This window comes from Aedes albopictus, chromosome 3 (genome assembly GCF_035046485.1).
Source record: "Aedes albopictus strain Foshan chromosome 3, AalbF5, whole genome shotgun sequence".
In the NCBI taxonomy this organism is placed as follows: domain Eukaryota; kingdom Metazoa; phylum Arthropoda; class Insecta; order Diptera; family Culicidae; genus Aedes; species Aedes albopictus.
The window spans coordinates 260,191,611-260,206,552 of NC_085138.1; the positions used below are offsets into that span (position 1 = coordinate 260,191,611).

The following is a 14,942-nucleotide window of genomic DNA, read 5'->3' on the forward strand; positions in this document are numbered from 1 at the left end:
CTCATAATTCTTTTTCATTAGGCAGTGGAATTTCAGCTCAGAATGTTCGGAATCCTTCAGGAATTCGAAAACTAAATTTGGAATTTTCCATCGCCCAAGAGTAAACAAAGCAACCACTAGCGCAGTCTGCAGGCCAACACTGGAAGCTCGCCCCCATTCACTAGTTCAAATCTAGATTTCAAATGGTTCAATTCAAGATAAGATTCTCCAAGTAAGAATTACTTAAACTTGATAATTTTATGACAAATAATGCGGAATATTATTTGGTTGGTCGATTCTACGATAAATAAGCTTTCATTTGACGTGTTCACTTATTGCGTGTGATACAATGCATGAGCTGTACGAGTGCACCGAAAGTGTGCTTTCTCTGGGGGGAAATGGGTGGAATCTCAGTGATTTTTCAATTGCCTGTTTTTCATGACAAAAACGCATTTTTCAATGCTTTTAAAGTCCATGTTATCAGGTTATATTACGGAAAGCTGTTTGCCATCTTTTTCGAGACAATATTTGCCTAAAAAATACGTCGTTTGAATGAATATCGAAATGGTTCAAATTAAGATTACAATTTGACTAGTTCAAAGTTTGATTTCTTACCCTACAGTAAAAGCAGCTGTGCAGAAACCCACAGGGCAGTCTAGAGTAGTGACAGTGGCGGTCTACACAAAAACGTAGATCGTTGATTGCTCAAACCGAGGGAAGAAGGAATTGATGAAAAACAAATGATGAAAAGCAAGTCGTAAAATTTATTCTGGTTATTACTTCTTTAAGAGTGGTGGAAAATCTACTAATTATACTTAAATATTAAATTTCAACGCGAATTGGAGCTTCCTGATTATTATTCGGTGAATTTATTTGAAGTTTGCTGTCCATTTGAAGCATAAATAACGCTACTTATTCTAGGATATCAATCGTGAAATTACAAGCTAGTTGATTTCAACAGCATTCAAAGAATAGGATAAAATACTAAATTGAGCCTATTTAAAACTGTAAAAGTAAGTAAAATTGAATTTGTTAAAACATAAATGCTATAAATTAAACTTATTTGATTAGGCTAAAACATCAACAAGTACACCATACCTGAGCCAATTGTAGCACGAGGTGGAATTATAAAACTATCTATTGTAAGTTATTTAGTACGTTTTGAACTAAACATGTAATCATCAGATTTACAATTACAGTTTTAGCTGCTACTAAGCTGCTCAAAAAAGGTGGTGCTAATTTCCGAAGGTAAATCCGAACAATCTAAAAAATAGATAGAGCGGTCCTAACCTCAAACACGATGGTGAAGTCGGGCAACTTCACGTTAACCCCCTGCGGTGTTTGCTCGGAGACGTCCGATACCAATGAAGGTATGGTGGGATGTGACGCTTGTGACCTTTGGTTTCACTTCCGGTGCGTGGAAGTGACGGAGGAGTCTCTGGTTGGTTTGGAGAAGTGGTTTTGTCCAGCAGAGCCTTGTCAGAGAGCTAGAGAAGAAACCACTAAAAAACGAACCGATCGCAAGAAAGGGACGAAATCGAAGGAATCGAGATCTCTAGCACCGGACGAATCGGACAGGTCTAGTGTCAAATCTGACCGTCAGTCCGGATCAACTCTGGAGAAGCGATTGAAAGCTCTTGAAAAGGAGCAGGAGGAAAAGGAACAAGAGATGGAAATTGGGCGAATTCTGAGGGAGAAACGTATCGAAATGAACCGAATCCTGAATGAGAAGCAATTGAGAATCGATAACGAGCTACGGGAGAAGGAAAGGCGACTTGAGGAGGATATGCTGGGGCAATCGCTTCGCGACGAGAAAATCCACGCTGATCGCATGCAGCAGATGCGAGAGTCGTATCAAAAAGCGATTATAGGGGTGAAAGGTATGTCAACTACCACCGTTGGTGCTGAACCCAAGTTCGAGAATGCGGAAGAAATGTTCAATGCAGGCGAAGGCTGTTCATCGCGCCACAAGAAAATGTTAAACACACCGTTGCGGAATCCAGGCATTTCACTACAGTCTGGTCCGCAGAAGCAACGGAAGTCAGTGGAGAAGAAACAGCGGATTGAAGAGTTGGGAGGTAGATCGGAAGAAGAGCTTGGTTCCATCGATGAAAGCAGCGATTCAGACTCCAGCGAAACAAATAACAGCTCGGGTACCTCCTCGGAAGAAGAAAAAGAACAATCGCATTGCGAGTCGGAGAAGTCAGCGTCTTCCGAGGACGGACAGCATCGAAAGAAAAGAAAGCAGTGACAACACGGGCTGCGGCGACAACTGACAGGACCAACAAAAGCTCAGTTAGCCGCGCGCAACGGTATCTCCAAGAAACTTCCATCATTCTCCGGGAAGCCCGACGAATGGCCGCTTTTCATTGGCAGTTTTGAAGCGTCCAATAAAGCCTGTGGATTCAATGATGTGAAGAATTTGGTCCGCTTGCAAGAAAGCCTGAAAGGACCAGCTCTAGACAGTGTTCGAGGGCAACTGCTACTGCCGAAGTCGGTACCGAAGGTCATCAGCAAACTTCGGCAGCTTTACGGGCGTCCAGAACAGTTGTTGCACTGCCATTTGGAAAAGGTGAAGCGGCTGGACCCTCCCAAAGCGGACAAACTAGAATCGTATATCCCTTTCGGAAACGTGGTGGAACAACTGTGTGATCACCTTGAGGCAGCCAGTCTGAAGGATCACCTGGTCAATCCGCTCCTCATCCAAGATCTAGTGGATAAACTTCCAGCGAGTGACAAGCGAGAGTGGGTTCGGTTCCGTAGTAAGAAAAAGAAGGTAACACTGAAAACTTTCTCTAAGTTTCTCTCAAAAATAGTTTCGGAGGCATGCGCGGCAAATGTGTGCCTCGAGAGTAAGCCAGAATCGAAGAATAGCCATGGCCATACCGCAAAAGGAAGGACCCTAGAGAGAGGAGCAATTTACGCTCATAGTGCGAACGAAAGTTCCGCTGCCGTCGAAGAGCTTGCAGAAGAACGGATCACCGTCTTCGTTTCTGCCAGGACTTCAAGGCCATGGACGTAACTGACCGGATGAAGATTGTGGAAAGAGGAAAACTTTGCAAAATTTGCCTTAATGACCATGGTAACGCTCCATGTAAATTTAAAATCACCTGCAATGTAGGAGAATGCCGGGAACGACATCACCCACTGCTTCATCCGATCGAAAACATGGTCATGATAAACACACATATCCGTACATCGAGTGCCATTATGTTCCGAATGGTTCCCGTTGTAATACATTGTGGAGAGAAACAAGTCTCAACTTTGGCATTCCTTGATGAGGGATCATCGATTACCCTGATTGAACGTTCGCTCACCGATCGACTAAACGCCGAAGGGATTAAATGGCCGCTCACTATCAGGTGGACCGCTGATATCACCAGGGAAGAACCGGACTCTAAGATGCTGAATTTGTGGATCTCCGCTCTGGGCACGAAAAAGAAACTTCTTCTTCAAGCAGCGCAAACCGTTGAAAAACTACTGCTTCCGAAACAGTTCCTCAACGTGGCTGATCTCGCTGAAGAGCATAATCATCTACGTGGTATACCGGTCGACTCGTATCCAGATCAGCGTCCTGGACTGCTAATAGGTTTGAATAATCTACACACCATCGCACCTATCGAAGCGAGAATTGGGAAACATGGAGAACCGATTGCTGTGCGATCCAAGCTCGGCTGGTCGGTGTACGGTGCTATCCCAAGACGGGCGGATGATGCTAAAATTGTCGGCCATCATAGCGGAATTACTAATGAGGATCTTTATAACTTGCTAAAGAAAAATTATGCTCTAGAAGAATCTGTTGTGGCCGTAAAGCAAGAAACTAAAGACGAAAAGCGAGCACGGGAAATTCTTGAGCAGACAACAGTTCGTGTCGGCGAACGCTTCGAAACGGGCCTGCTATGGAGAACGGATGATTGCACATTTCCTGACAGCCTTCCTATGGCTCGCCGAAGACTGAAACAATTGGAGCAGATACTAGCAAAGTCGCCGGAACTATGCGCGAACATCAGGCAACAGATCGAAGATTACCAACAAAAAGGATACGCTCATTTAGCGACACCAGAGGAATTGGAAAATACTGATCCTCGCAAAACTTGGTACCTTCCATTGAATTATGTTCAAAACCCGAAGAAGCCAACCAAAATTCGTCTGGTATGGGACGCTGCAGCAACTGTGAATGGCGTGACTCTAAACAGTCAATTACTCACGGGCCCGGACCTGCTTACACCTCTGACAGCCGTGCTTAGCCTGTTTCGAGAGCGCCGCATTGCCTTCGGTGGAGACATCCGCGAGATGTACCACCAAATACGCATACGTGAGGCTGATAAGCAAGCTCAGCGGTTCTTATTCCGGAAGATTCCACAGGATGTTGAGCCAAGCGTATATGTAATGGATGTGGCTACGTTTGGGTCCACCAGTTCTCCATGTTCTGCCCAATATATAAAAAACCTCAACGCATCGGAGTTGTCAGGAGCGTATCCAGAGGCTGCGGCGGCTATTGTTAACAAACATTACGTTGATGATTATTATGATAGCGTCGATTCCACTACTGAAGCTATTCGCCGTGCCAAAGAAGTGCGCTTCATTCACTCTAAAGGAGGCTTCGAAATCCGAAACTGGGTTTCAAACTCTTCCGTAGTGCAGTGCAAGATATCCATTTCAACGTCGACAAGACAACAGAGAACGAACGAGTACTTGGAATAATATGGATTCCAAACGAAGATACATTTGCTTTCGCAACCGAACATCGACCGGAACTGAAACCTTTCATTGACGTAATTCGAAGACCGACGAAACGATTGGTTTTGAGCTGCGTCATGGGGTTTTTTGACCCATTGGGACTTCTAGCACCATTCACGATACACGGCAAGATGCTCATCCTGGATTTGTGGCGAACGGGTTGTGAATGGGACGAAGAGATAAACGACGAGGGACTTCAAAAATGGAAGCGATGGACAAGTCTGTTAACACAGGTGGCAAATATTCGAATTCCGCGCTGTTATATCGGCGATTCTCGGTCGACGGACATTGAATCGCTTCAATTACACATATTCATGGATGCAAGCGAACATGCATACGGTTGTGTTGCCTACTTCCGTGCTGTAGCAAACGGTCGGGTGAAGACTTCTCTGGTGACTTCCCGTTCGAAGGTAGCGCCGCTAAAACGGCAATCGGTTCCACGGCTTGAACTAATGGCAGCGGTCCTGGGGTCACGCCTACTACGCGTGGTTCAGTCCCAACACTCTCTTCCAATAAACGACTATTTCCTCTGGTCGGATTCCCGAACAGTACTTAGCTGGATTCATTCTGACCAGCTAAAATACAAGCAGTTCGTAGCATTTCGCATCGGCGAGATTCGGGAAAACACGAACATCAATGACTGGCGCTGCATTCCATCTAAAACAAACGTTGCTGACGTTCTAACGAAATGGGGACAAGGGCCTCCCTTGGAATCTAACAGTGTGTGGTTTACAGGACCACAATTCCTTCTAGAACCTGAAAATCGCTGGCCAGTGGGCCCTCTTCCAGTGGTCGATACAAGCGAAGAAATGCGGGCAACAATTCTACACCATGAAGCCGTGGGCTCTGATCCGATCATCAACGTGAATTCAACGATTCGATGGTTACGTCTTCTTCGGAGTACAGCCTGTGTAATCCGGTTCATCGCAAACTGTCACAGAAAAGTCGCTGGTGACCCCATCATTGTGACTAAGGCTACTCCTGAACATCAACGTTTGCTGCAAGCACATCCAAAATCAATTCAACAATCACTACAGCAGGATGAACTACTGGCAGCTGAAACAACTTTATGGAAACAAGCTCAGCGCGATGGATTTGCCGAAGAATTGAGGGTTTTAGACAGAAATCAGAAACGTGAAGGAAACGCTAGTCGAATTACGAAATCAAGCTTGGTGTATAAGATGAATCCTCTTCTGGACACCGATGGAGTGATGCGCGTGGGCGGCAGGTTACAACAAGCAGAATTCGCTACCTTCGACATGAAGCATCCAGTCATACTTCCAAAAGGACATCCTGTGACCAACATGTTGATTCTGAACTACAACGAAAAGTTCGCGCACGCAAATAGAGAAACTGTGTGTAACGAACTTCGCCAGCGATTCCACATTCCCAAATTACGTCAGGCGATTCGACAAGCGGTCAAGGGTTGTATGTGGTGCCGTGTCAATCGATGTTCGCCGCAAGCTCCAATGATGGCACCGTTACCAGTGCAGCGGGTAACGTCACATCTCCGCCCGTTTAGTTCGGTGGGAGTTGACTATTTGGGCCCTATTGAAGTTTCGGTTGGACGCAGGCGGGAGAAAAGATGGATCGCTCTATTTACCTGTCTGGCAGTACGAGCAGTACACTTGAAAGTAGTGCACGGATTGAGCACTCAGGCATGCCTAATGGCAATTCGAAGGTTTCTGAGCAAACGAGGTGCCCCGGACGAGTTCTTTTCCGACAACGGAACCAACTTCAAGGGCGCATGCAACGAGTTGGCATGTATTGGTAGAGAATGTGCGGGAGTCGTAACGAGTCCAACCATAAAATGGACCTTCATTCCCCCAGCTACCCCACACATGGGTGGTAGTTGGGAGCGCATGGTGCGGTCATCATCATCATCATCAATTCTACTAACTACGTTAGCTGAAGCAGAGGACGCAATCAACACCCGGCCATTGGTCTACTTACCACAGGAGGCAGCAGAAATCGAAGCAATAACACCAAATCATTTTCTTCGTGGGACTATCAAAGATGCGGATCTGAAGGTGGACGCTTCTTCGGATTTTGCAGAGGCTCTAAGAGACGTTTACAAGCGGTCGCAGTATCTAGCAGAGCAAATGTGGCAACGCTGGTGGAAGGAATATCTGCCAACCATAAACCTACGATCAAAATGGGTTGAAGATCGGAAGCAGCTACGCGTGGGAGATTTGGTGTTTATAGTGAACGATGGACATCGGAAGAACTGGACCAGAGGAATTGTAGAAGAAGTGTTTGCAGGTAACGATGGTAGAGTTCGGCAGGTGAGCATTAGAACAAATAGAGGTGTAGTCAAAAGGTCTGCAATTAATTTAGCAATTATAGAGATTCCTGGTAAATCCGGCAATTCCGGAGTGTGAACCGGAACCGGAGTTACGGGCTGGGGTGTGCAGAAACCCACAGGGCAGTCTAGAGTAGTGACAGTGGCGGTCTACACAAAAACGTAGATCGTTGATTGCTCAAACCGAGGGAAGAAGGAATTGATGAAAAACAAAAACAATTGTATTTCTTAAAAGCAAGTCGTAAAATTTATTCTGGTTATTACTTCTTTAAGAGTGGTGGAAAATCTACTAATTATACTTAAATATTAAATTTCAACGCGAATTGGAGGTTCCTGATTATTATTCGGTGAATTTATTTGAAGTTTGCTGTCCATTTGAAGCATAAATAACGCTACTTATTCTAGGATATCAATCGTGAAATTACAAGCTAGTTGATTTCAACAGCATTCAAAGAATAGGATAAAATACTAAATTGAGCCTATTTAAAACTGTAAAAGTAAGTAAAATTGAATTTGTTAAAACATAAATGCTATAAATTAAACTTATTTGATTAGGCTAAAACATCAACAAGTACACCATACCTGAGCCAATTGTAGCACGAGGTGGAATTATAAAACTATCTATTGTAAGTTATTTAGTACGTTTTGAACTAAACATGTAATAATCAGATTTATAATTACAGTTTTAGCTGCTACTAAGCTGCTCAAAAAAGGTGGTGCTAATTTCCGAAGGTAAATCCGAACAGCAGCCATAAACAACGCAGCCAAGAGCACCGTTGGGTACGTGCAACAGAGTCAACGGAACGAATGTTTCGACGAGGAGTGCAAAGCTTTTTTGGAGAAAAAAAAATGCAGCACCGGCAAAACGTGAAACAACACAAACAAAAGACAAAAAATCAGACCTGTCTCTTTCGGGAGCAAACCCACCACCTGGACGAAGCGGAATGGGAAGAAATGGAGTTGGTGTGCCGTCCTCAAGAAACATGGAAGTTCTATCAGAAATTCAACGCTTCTCACTACAGCTTTGGGTCGTGAGCCGGAAGATGCAGGAATAAGGAGGAGAGTCTCTTGACGAACGGGTGTGAGGTGATTGATGCAGATCCTCGATGAGCACCTGAACAGCGTAGTGTACGCAAGCACAGACGACCAAGTCAACAGAGAAAGCGACTACGTTAGTATCCTCTACTCTCTAGTGACAAAATAACCCAACTTCCGCGCTTAGAGACGTTGAGGATGCCATTCACCAGCTCAAGATAAACATAGCAGCTAGTGAGGATGTTGATAGTCAGGATGTGAGAACAGCTACCGGAGGACTAGAAGGAAGGCTTCATCCGCCTCATTCACAAGGCGACCATTTGAAATGTGAATACCGTCTACAAAGTGCTATCCCAGCTCATCTTCTGTCGTCTGTCACCTATAATGATTGAGTTCGCGGGAGGTTATCAAGTCGGCTTCATCGACGGTCGATTGACAACAGATTTTCATCGTATGCCAAGTTCTCCAGAAATTCTGTTAATATCAGGTTCCAACACATCACCTGTTCATCGAATTCAAGGGGGCATACGACAGTATCGACAGCACAATCATGCTTTCTTGGGAAGCTGACCAGATTGATCACAGCAACGATGAATGGTGTACAAAACTCCGTATATCGTCGAGAACTGCGACAAGGTGACGGCTAATCTTCGCCAAATTTCTAGGAATTTGCGATTCAAAATAAAGTATCTAATATGCAAAATATTCCACTTGTGCCATTTCGAGTACACAACCCTGTAATCCCTTATCGTGTGGAACGTCAACATGAGTTACTTGCGCCTGCCCTAAATGAACTAACCTGATGCGCCTTCACTGCACGCGCACAGCCAAATACAACATGCAACGGTGCCGGCATACAAAAAGGTATGCACCTGCAGGGAACATGGCAAAATTGCAATCCATGTTGTTCTAACCATATCGGGCTGCGATGAACAAGATATGAGTTTGTTACTGTTAATTTCATAATTTACCGCTTTATGAACGGTTTCCGCCTCCACCATCACCATGCTTTCGGCGTTTTATGGCCAGGAGACGACGACGGCAACGCAACATGCTCTCTGCGTGGAACAAACGTTCCGCCGCATTCGCGAATGGTATCCGACATGTAGGTAGGATCTACCTATACGGCCGACGACGACAGTCACCAATAGATGCAGCGCATGGCTCTTTTAGGATAACGATCGCGACTCGCGGAGAATGAAAAATATTATTAATAAACTTTGAGCTTTGGAACAATGCCCGCCCGTTAACGCGTGACTGTCATCGGAAATCTATAGACGGCGCGGCGCGTATGTTTCCAGCATAGATTAATATCTCTGTGTGCACGAAATTGCAAATGAAGTCCACGGAACGAGTAGGTGGTGGGTAGACACCGCCGATGGGAATCAGTACAAACTATGCCCACGAGCATAACGCCCGCCGACCGCTGCCAGAAACGAATCAAAGCATGAAAAATGTCTGTTTATCGCTCGGTCGTACAACATAATTTGTCGAAGCCAGAGTATTGTCACTGACAGATGGCTACAAAAAAAAGGGAAAAAATGAGTACACATTTTTAGCACTGATGCATGCCATCACATTCGGTTGCTTTCAATGGGGAGTAGGCAAGGCAGGCAAACAACAATGAACACATCGATATTATGTATGGAAATCTTATGATTTATTGAACCGCGCTCATAATTAACAGTGCGATGAAAATTTATGACCTTTCCATCCAAAGTGGTGGAATGGTTAAGGAGAAAAAGTGAAGTAAATCAATCACCATTGTTAGTCATCGACGCGCTTGATGAGTTTAACACATGTTGACATTTGAAACAAGCGTTATTTTTAATTTTAACAGCATGTCTATCTATGATAAAACATGTAACAATGTATACTTTCGGCTGTCCTCAAGTTATCTCGCAAAAGTTTCGAGTCCCCCAAGAAGTCCCTCTCGATATGGTGTGAAAGAGCATAGGGCATAGGTTTGGCGCCACCCACAAAATCAGCACAGTTTTACTTCATTTAAATTTTAACCGAGTCAAATCAGATGTTTGCGCATTGATTTGTATTTGGTCAAGTCATATATTGATCAATGATCATATACTATCAGCTTAAACATCACCAAGATGACCAATTGGGAAATCTATGGTATAATTTGATCATGTTAACGACCATATAACCAACCCTAATTGAAGTTCAATTCAATTCATATCGACAACCAATCAACTGTAAAGTAACAACTATTAACTAGCTCTACAAGTCAACAAGCACCTGATAAGATTGAACACAGCGTGCATTAGTAGGTACAACCGCTACCGGGCAACTTGAGCGAAGTACCCACATTAAACTCGATATCAATTTTATTTACTTGGTGGAGTGCCTCTGAACCGGAGAACTTGCTCTCCAATCCAGTCGCACCTTCCAGTAGTGCGCAGTGGTAGAGGCAAAATAAAATAAAACACATGTGCGTACAACAAGGATCGTTTTAATATAAACATTAGTGGGCGCGGTTTGGTTGATTGACCACGCACACAGGTTTCGCACACTTCCGGCGGCGACCGACGACTGACTGAGCCTACCGAGCTCAACCCCCTTCGGCTAAAAAGTCGCGCGAAACACTGTCATTTCGAGAGATTATTAAAAAGATAAAATGTAGCATTAAAATGAGATAAAATCTCAATAATATTATAATTATAGCCGGAGCATAATACTGCTTATGGAATATTTACAGCCGAAGCATCAAGATGCATACAATCCTGTCGGTATCCAACGGTAGATACCCACGTGAATCCCTCGCTTGTTGGAAGATGATTGAATAGTGCGTACAGTGACCCCACAATTTATGAATCGGCAAAAATGATCACAGTTTATGGATCACTCATTTGATCAACAGGGTGATTCATAAATAGTGTTCAAAATTAAGGTGATTCATCGGTGTGGGGTCACTGTATCTGATAACAAGATCGACTAGTGGTTAATTCTTGGGCCAAATAGATTTCTGGTTCGGTCTACAGGGGATGCTCAAAATAACTGGGACAGGTAAAATTTTCACTTTTCAAAAAATGTTCAACTAGCTGTAACTTTTCAAAAAGGGCATCGAATATTCTCAAATTTTTACTGTAAGTTCATAAATTAGGTGTGTATCAGTGGTCCAATTTTGAAAAAGATCGGGCTATTATCCACGAAACTAGAAAGATTCTAGAAAAAGGTATAATTATCCGATAGCCAACTTTGAGCTGTTATTTCTCCGGATTCAAAGAACCGAATGCAAAGAAATTTTGATCATTTATGACTCATATAATGAGCTATTAAAAACTTTTGACTTGATTTCGATGTTTACGGTCGTATGTTGCAGCTTAGCATGGCATGGCGTGGCATAGTATAGTGTTTATGCTATGAAGACTATACTATATTATGTCATGCTGTGCAGTGAGGCGACATTTGACCGTAAACATTGAATTGATCCGTAACCGTGTGTGATCTATAACTGTGTATTCACGGTAGTTGAACATTTTTTGAAAAGTGAAAATTTTACCTGTCCCAGTTATTTTGAGTATCCCCTGTATGATCTTAACGGGTGGGATTTTTTTCTTGTTTCTTTGGGCATAGCGTATTGTTTTGCCTTCCTGGCGACACAATGTTAATTTGGAACATCGTGGTTTATAGAACTCAAAGAGTTGAATTGTGAACTTTTGCAAAATCTGTGCAACAGATAAGTTCTTCGATCTAAACGTATCCTATAGAATCAGCAAAGAGAATTTTCAGACAAAAGAGGCACAAACAAAAAAGGCGCTGGTAACATGACTTCTTCTTCTTCTTTGTGGCTCGACGTCCCCACTGCCTCGCTTCAACTTAGTGTTCTTTGAGCGCTTCCACAGTTATTAATTGAAGGGCTTCCTTTGCCTGCCAATGCATGAATTTGTATAATTGAGGCAAGTACAACACGCAGAAAAATAAATTGTAAACACAATTAAATTCTAGTTCAAATCAACCGATTTTTCAGTTTACTATAGCGACAAACTGATTTCTAGTTTAAACTGAACTGTTGTATTGTTTGATAATACAAATATTTTCATTTGTCGAAATTTTTGACAGTTTGGTAAAACAAACAGAGATATGGTTTTTTCAACATGAAATAATGGATTGATTCAAACGACTGCACTTTTGCCACTAACAAACCCGGAATGTGATTGTGTAGGTGACGACAGCAACTGCGGCAGCTCGGAAATCTATTTTTAGACCGTCGGTAAGCGGATGGGGAGGAGAACGATTATAAAAAAGACAAAAAAGGCGCAACCGATCAACTTTTTGTGGATGCTGTCGTGAGTACCTGCGCGTTATCCATCACGGCCAAAGCTGCACTTGGAAGTTGGCGTGATGGATTTGCTGCACCTTCTTCGTTGTGGCGATGTTGGGGTAACCATTTTATAGATGTATGAGTGGTTTCGGACCATGTTTATGGTTTTTATTTTGTTGAAAGAAATGAAATTTTTGACATTATATGAAATGATGGTAATCGATTGTTTTTATTGGTAAACTCTAAATGAAACAAATTAAATATAACTTTGAAATAAGTAAATTTGAGAATTGTGGACACAATTGTGGAACAGATTTGATACTGGAATCGATTACATATTCAGGAGTTGAAAAGAACGCGATGAATTCAGTTTCCGTTTTGTCTCTAACAAAAATTTTCGGTATCATGCCATGTTACCATGACTGGGTCTCCAGATAGCCTAGTGGTTAAGGCTATGGATCGCCAATCCGGAGACGGCGGGTTCGATTCCCGTTCCGGTCGGGAAAATTTTCTCGACTCACTGGGCATAGTGTATCATTCACGCAGAAAAATGGCGCTTTTTAAAACAAAAAAACGCATGGTTGATTTTCAAACCTCAGTTAGAGACAAAACGGAAACTGAATTCATCGCGTTCTTTTCAACTCCTGAATATGTAATCGATTCCAGTATCAAATCTGTTTGTAGGTAGGTCTTCAACAGCGTTTCAGTGTTCACCGATATCATAACACTTAATCAATAGCACCAATAATTAATAATCACCATAAATATCATCGTCTATCACGACATTACTTCGCGTTTCCGCCTCGTGTGTGGTTCTGCCACCGTTACAAATGTTTTGCCACAGACCAACAAACGTAACAATTCGAACATTTTTCGATTCAAATCATAGTCACGGGAACATATTCGCCCAATGCTAAAACGACTATATTTGGCCGACCACCAACTAGGTGGCGGTAGTGAGCAAACGTCAAACTCGAACAAAAACTATGCGAGCAGGGGCAGTTGGCCAACTATCAAATTTTGAAAAAGACCGTTAAATCGGTGTACGATGAGAATTATCAGAGTGTTACGTCTGTTTGTCTGTGGTTTTGCTGTTGAATGTCTATGTCATCAGCAAAGCACACAAACTGACCGGATTTCGTGAAAATCGTACCTCGATCGCTGTTGAGCCCGGCTCGTCGTATTACACCTTTCAGAGCAAGGGCCTTGGGCCAGCTGGGATTACAGTCCCGGGGTCTGACGAAGCGGGTGAGACAGCCGTCAGGTAAGGAGCTGTCCCGCAAGGCTAGGAAAATACTAACTCCAGGTCAGCAGTAACGCCGGCAAGTCGGACCCCAGCCAGGCGTACCGGAATTCAGGGAAGGGTGGGCCTGAAAAGGCTGGCCCGTTGTTGCAAGTTCCCGACCCGGTAGAGCAATGCTACCATAAGCGAAATGGGATTCGGATCACAAACACTGAAGGCTAAAGCACCACAAAAACCAAAACGAAAATCTCATTCTTCAAACATGTATTATAGGGTTTTGCTTAACATGTCGCCTACTCTGTGTTCCTAGCTCTCCTATCCTAGTCAACTTAGTCTAAGCGTTTACAATGGGTTTGACTCACGGTTACCATCGGCGCCGCTTTGCAGAAACCACGGACCTCTCCTGAACGGATGATCGCAGATGCTCGTTGGGTGCTGGAGATCGGTCCATCGCTGCTCATGCTTGGTGGGCATGCACCGGTTCGAGGTTCTACCGGTCGCTACTGTTCCTCAAAACCAAGCCTTCGAATACCACGGATCCTATTCGTTCCTCCTCGGCCGTGGGGTGTAGAATTCGCTCCCAGCCGGACGATGACCTCTCCTCTCTGCTACCGCCTCGTGCTCGTAAATGCTCCGCGGAATGCGACCCGGTGTTCAGCGCTTGACCTCCGATTGAGAGTCACGAGTGCCCAAAGACTGCAAGTAAAAAAGAGCCCTGCGGATGGTCGGGCGTTATTAACGTGTCGCCGCAGATCTTTCCTAGGCGCCTTACCCTTTTAAGGAGCTCTTTTCTGTCCCGTTGCTGCTATCGCTCTTTGGCCAGTTGGCCGTGTTGGTTGCGCGTACGCTCTCCTTAGCGTAATGGTCGTCGTGCCTGTCCCATAAATGAGGAATCAATTTGGGCAATTCAACACGATTCTGATGAAGTTTGGCTCACCTGCTTTTTCCCGATGCCTTCCAGCGAATGTTTATTGACCGACCAAATCTACAATGCCGGTCCTGGCCTGTTCGGTTTCGATCCGGCCGTCACTTCCCGTAGTGCATTTGCTTCCCTGGAAGCCGAAGTAGCTGTGTTGGGTTGATCAGTAGTTTAGCGGGGATCTCAATTCAATTTCGACTGGGTCACCTCTCACCTGATTTTGGGATCTTTTCTGCGAGCACGGTCCGTGAATGCCAAAACCACGTTTGCTACCACGTTTTTCCTCTAGCGGTTTTCGTCCCTCCGTGCGTGTGTGCAGCGTTGGCGTCTCTGACTGAAATCAGCAGGCAAAATGGTCGCTGATGAGTTTTTTGTTTGGCGATGTCACACAAAACACTAGCTCACCTGTGCTCACGTAGTCTGTCCCTCCACCAAAACGGATTCT

General features: G+C 44.1%; 3 protein-coding genes across 10 annotated transcripts in view; 2 read left to right on the plus strand and 1 right to left on the minus strand.

Annotated features, from left to right (window-relative positions):
• The window catches only part of LOC109424501 (bcl-2-related ovarian killer protein), a 154,376-nt gene that overhangs the window by 50,074 nt on the left and 89,360 nt on the right, over positions 1–14,942 (minus strand). The window lies entirely within an intron of this gene.
• LOC134290720 (cyclin-dependent kinase 11B-like) lies at positions 1,280–2,230 on the plus strand. The gene has a single exon (XM_062857902.1). It carries the CDS (start codon positions 1,280–1,282, stop codon positions 2,228–2,230), a length of 951 nt encoding a protein of 316 aa, XP_062713886.1.
• LOC134290721 (uncharacterized) lies at positions 5,901–14,660 on the plus strand. The gene is made up of 3 exons (XM_062857903.1): positions 5,901–6,981; positions 7,705–7,753; positions 14,540–14,660. Exons 1-3 carry the CDS (start codon positions 5,901–5,903, stop codon positions 14,658–14,660), a joined length of 1,251 nt encoding a protein of 416 aa, XP_062713887.1.